At 50.7% G+C, this 5,161-nt stretch overlaps 1 protein-coding gene across 2 annotated transcripts in view; it reads right to left on the minus strand.

Moving 5' to 3' along the window:
* The window catches only part of Tmem79 (transmembrane protein 79), an 11,554-nt gene extending 6,913 nt beyond the window's left edge, over positions 1-4,641 (minus strand). Inside the window, exons 1-3 of one of the 2 annotated variants that reach the window (XM_004629734.2) lie at positions 4,388-4,641; positions 2,801-3,600; positions 2,332-2,545 (exon numbers count right to left, since the gene is read on the minus strand). In XM_004629734.2, coding sequence (XP_004629791.1) covers positions 2,332-2,545; positions 2,801-3,557 — 971 coding nt within the window. In that variant the 5' untranslated portion in view covers positions 3,558-3,600; positions 4,388-4,641. Of the gene's footprint in view, positions 1-2,331; positions 2,546-2,800; positions 3,717-4,387 lie in introns of both variants that reach the window. The other variant, XM_023713703.1, reaches the window with a different exon arrangement.
* Between the last annotated feature and the right edge of the window lie 520 nt (positions 4,642-5,161).

Here is a 5,161-nt window from a genome sequence, read left to right on the forward strand (position 1 = left end):
AGCTATCTCTCCAGCTCCTCCCCCCCTTTTTTATTTATTTGTTTATCTTTTTTTTTTTTGAGACAGAGTCTCACTATACAGTTTAGGCTGGCCTTCAGCTCACCTTGTTGCCTAGCCAGGCTGGTTTCAAACTCACAATTATTCTCCTGTCTCAGACTCCTGAGTGCTGGGATTACAGGCATGCACCACTATGCCTAGCTAACATTTCCTTTTTTTTTTTTTTTTAAATGCATTTGGTACAGGGTCTCATTGCACAGCTCAGACTCATAGTGATCCTCCTGTTTTTGTTGTAGGCAGCTAAATTAGAAATATTACAGGCAGCCAGGCAGGGCTAGGCCCTCAAGGAGATAACGCAGAAGACAAGATACCTTACAACTGTAAGAGCGACAGATGCTCCTGCCGTGGGCCAGACCTGAAGACCAAAGATCAAACAAATGCTGACCTCCCTAAAGATAACCATCTGGGACTGATCATCACTTTGAGGAAGCCAGGAGGAGTCACTAATCTAACTGCTACTGGTTGGCTACTGGATAAACTCCCACATTCATGCTGCTTGCTGCATGACTTGCTTTCCCATTTAGTCTTGGATTTAATCAATTTTACCTGAGCTTGTAATCTCATTGGTTGACCATGATTTTGTCCCGCCTCATGCCCACTTAAGTGAGTTCCCATGTTCTCCACCTTAGACCTGCCTCACTGCATGGTTTTACTCTATAAAAGTCCCTAGAAGAGATAGCTTCCCAGGGACAACCCACTCAAGTTCCCTCTGTCCCTCTCAGACAGAAGCTTGCTTTCTCCCCATAAATATTCTGCTCTTAACCTCAATTTGTTATTGAAATTCATTCTTCAGTTTTAGAGAACACGAACTCATCCCACATAACTTTCAGGTTGGGAGAGTTTCATTCCCCTATATCATCTTTAGCCTCCCCAGTACTGGGATTACAGGTGCGTGCTACCATACCTGGTCTCTCTGTCTGTCTGTCTGTCTGTCTGTCTGTCTGTCTGTCTGTCTCTCTCTCTCTCTCTCTCTCTCTCTCTCTCTCTCTCTTTGTTATTTGTTTTTGTTTTTATGTATTTAGTACTGGATCTACAGGATCTCACTACATAGATCTGACTCTAGTGATTCTCCTGTTTTCAGCCTCCCAAGTGCTGGGATTACAGGCCTATGCCACCACACCTGGTCTCAGTTGCCATCTCAGCATGCCCCAGGGGCGAGGCCTGCATGGCACGCAGGGATCAGCATCAAACCCTAGCTGCTGTTCTCTGCCTAAACAGGCACTTCAGTCCACTGATCTTGTTTTGTTTTTTGAGAGGAGATCTCACTATGTAGTTCAGGCCACACTTGAACTATGTGGCCCCAAGGTGTCCTTAAACTGGCAGTAATCCCCCTGTCTCCATCTGGGATTATAGGCATGCATCACCACACCCTATAAAACACCTCCATTTGAATCCAGAAATTCAGAAGTACTTTCTGAGATAGGTGTGGTGGTGCACATTGGTAACCCCAGGCCTCAGGTGATGTTGAACTGGGACAGTGGTGTGTTTAAGGCTGGCCCGAACTACACAGCAAGCCTCTGACTCAAAAACCAAACAAAGGAGCAAAAAAGGCAGGCATAGTGGTGCATGCCTGTAGTCTAGCACCCTGAGAGGCTTCAGCAGAAATATCACACATTTGAGTCCTGCCTAGGGATTTAGCAAGATCCCACCTCAAAATAAAAAATTAAAATGACTGGGGGTAGAGCTCAGTGTGAAGGCCCTGGGTTTAATCCCCAGTACTACACATATGCATACACATACAGAAGCCAAGATGGTGGCCCACACCTGTCATCTCAAGCCTTGGAAGCTGAGGCAGGAGATTCACAGAGTTAAGGCTCAGCAGCCTGGGCTGCATTGTGAGTTTAAAGCAAGAATGGTCTATGTAGCAAGAACCTGTTTCAAAAAAAGAAAAAGAGGGGCTGGTGAGATGGCTCAGTGGTCTAAGGCACCTACTTAGAACAAGCTAAGCTAAACAAAAGCACAGGGACCACGGTTCAATCCTCCAGCACCACATGTCAGCCAGCCCCGCCCCCTGGTGGGCTGAGCTGGACACACACACACACACACACACACACACACACACACACAATAAATAAATAAATAAATAAATAAATTTAAAAAAAAAGGCTCCAAAAGGGAGAGAGAGAGGGACAAGAAGAGGGAGAGAGGGACAGGGAAAAGGAGGGGGAGAGGACAAGAGGGAAAGAGAGAGACAGACACAGATATAGACAGAGAGACAGAGAGAATGAGAATCTCACTGTAGCAGCATCACCTCCTTCCCCAGCCCGTACTTACCTGGAGATGGCAAACATCCCTGTGAGCAGGGGGAGCAACTTGAGGGTGTCCTGAGGCAGGTAGGTGGAAAGCACAGCCAGGTTGAAGAAGTAGAGGATGAAGAGCTGGACAGACTGGGCCACATACTGCCGGTGGATCTCTACCTCCCGCCTTGGCTCTCCAAAGGGGCGTAGGGCAGAAAAGCACAGCAGGCTCAGGCCATACACCAAGAGTCCTGGTGGGGTGGGAAGCACATAGGGTCAGAAGAAGCAGGAGACAGGAGCCAAAGCAGGAAGGCTGGCATGGGGTGCACAGTGGAGAGGCATGGGCATGGCACTGTGCAGTGGGTCAGAGGTGGTCCTGGGAGATGGGTACCAAGAGTCAAGTGTAGGAGGGCCTATGGTTCAGGCTGAGTGAATGCCAGGCAGATCCTGCTCCCTCAAGCTCTCTTCCCAGATGCCCCTTTCTTCTCCCAGGGTCTAGGACTCACCCAGTACAATGGGGAGGGTAGCAAAGACCCCACAACGCAGAGTGTAGACCAGGCGAGAGCTCATGGTGGGCAGCCGTGGGGCATCAAAAGGCAGGAAGGCATATGCTCCGTAGAGTAGGCAGGGGAAGAGGATGAGAGCAGCTCCCACTGAGGCCACAGCCCTTATCCCCTCTCGGCCTCCACAACTTCCGCAGCCTCTGCAGGACCGGCCTGTTGGCCTCATGACTGCCTCGGCCCACTTGCACTCAGGGGGCTCAGGATGGGTGGCACGAGGGGGCAGGAAGTTTCTGTGCTCAGTCTCCCCTGCCTCAAAGTGCACAATGAGGTCCTCCTGGGGCTTTCGCTCAATGCACTGTAGGTCAATGGGCACAATGGCCCGGGCTGCCTTTTCAGGCAGCAAGTTACTGTCATCTTCAGGCAGCTCCTCTGGTTTGGTGAGTGCTTCCGACTCAAGAGGGTCTGGCTCAATGTCCCGCCAGCCAGGGGGGTCAGGGAATGGGGCACTGGGCTGGGGATCAGTCCCCCAGGGCAAAGTGGCAGCCTCACTTACTGTGCTGTCTAGCCCATCCTCAGTCCCCTCTCTGCCAATGGGAGACCCAACTGAAGACCCCACTCTGAGGGACTCAACACCAGGGGACTCAGTTCCACCTTCCCCTTCTGACTGCTGGCCACTGAGGAGAAGAGTCTGAGGAGAGCTCTTCTCTGGGGTTTTAGGCCCCTTCACTTCCAAAAGGGCCAAGGTCTCAGGTTCTGTCATCCTGGGGTACCAGTCCTGGGGTCCACCGCAAGGTCATGTCATCCTGGAAGGAGCAGAGGAAAGCTCTGTCAGAAGCCCCTGTCTTCTGGCCTTTTGAACAGTTCATGGAGGGAGACTCTCCAGGGCCGATGGGCTGGAGGGCTCCGGCCCTTCTGGGACCTTAGGGAGAATATGGTGTTGAAACAGGGAGGCAGGCAGGCAGGCAGGCAGGCAGGCAGTGAGCAGCTGCAATAGAGACACCCTTTCAACATCAAATGCTGTCTAGCAGGACAGGGTGAGTCAGGGGGCACAGGATTTGGCAGCTGTGGCCTCCCTCAGCCCCACCCATGCTTCTGCCCCTACACCAGAAACCCTGGGGTCATGGCCAGCATAGTAGGAACAGGAGTAGTAGAACTTTGTCGAGAGTGTCTTCCCACCAGGGATCTCCTGGTAGACAGAGAAACTACTCCTCTACTGTCCCACCACCTGTTCTCCCTTCACTTCCAAAAGGGCCTGCTTGGAACTCTCCTGGCCACTGAGAGCAGCTATGGCTGGCAAATCTGTCCCAAGGAGCTGGCAGCTGCAGCACACTCAGTCTTTCTGTCTGTAATCTAGGTGCTTGGTCAGTTTCCAAATGCCTCATTATCCCATCCCAGTCACCTCCACAGGTCCTGGGTCTACCCATTTTGCCTTGTAGGTCTAATCATGGCTGTTTTTCATTCCTTCTCTCCTGTCTTTCTGCCCTCCTTGCTGCTCTCCATCTAGCTCACTCTGGATGTGACCGATTCCCCTGCTTCATTCCCTCGAGGGCTCTCCCACCCTTGCTATTTGGACCCATGACACCCTCTTACTTTTCATCTGGAGAGAGGTGAAGGATTCCCAGCATCCAGGAAGGAGCTGCCTAGCTCCCTGCTGGCTCTGCAAGTGTTTCTCTCTGGCTGACTCCCTCTACCTGTGTCTCCAAACCTGTCTGACCAGAGCAGGTGGGGCCCAAATTAAAGGGGCAGGCCCGCCCCTGCTGAATTGGCCGACAGAAAAAGTAGTGAAGAATGTCATCCTTTGTGGAAGGTTTGCAGTTTGCCTTAGAAGTTAAATTTATGTTCTAGATACTTGGGATGTATGAAGATTCCCAGTTCAGGCAAGCAGAGGGGGAGGAGGGAGGTTATGTACCACTGGGTCTTAGAGTAATCATGGGAATACCTAGAAAAAGAGATGGAATTTATAAACATTTATTCATTTGAAAATGTTTATTATCAGGTGTGATCCACACCTATAATTCCAGCACTCTGGGAGGCTTAGGCAAGAGGACTGAAAATTCAAGTCCAACCTAGGCAACTTAGTGATTTAGCAGGACCCTGTCTCAGAAAATAAGAATTTGAAGGTATAGTTAATTGCAAAGGCTGGAATCAATCCCAAGTACTAGGAAAAAAGAAAAAGTTTAAAAATTTGAGCATTAAAAGGCCGAAGAGGGGGGGCTGGTGAGATGGCTCAGTGGTCTAAAGCACCTACTTGGAACAAGCTTGGCAAAGCACAGAGACTGTGGTTCGATCCTCCAGCACCACATGCCAACCAGCCCCGCCCCCTGGTGGGCTGAGCTGGCCACACACACACACACACACACACAC

The sequence above is a fragment of the Octodon degus genome, unplaced genomic scaffold (genome assembly GCF_000260255.1).
Source record: "Octodon degus isolate 3935 unplaced genomic scaffold, OctDeg1.0 scaffold00032, whole genome shotgun sequence".
Classification (NCBI taxonomy): Eukaryota; Metazoa; Chordata; class Mammalia; order Rodentia; family Octodontidae; genus Octodon; species Octodon degus.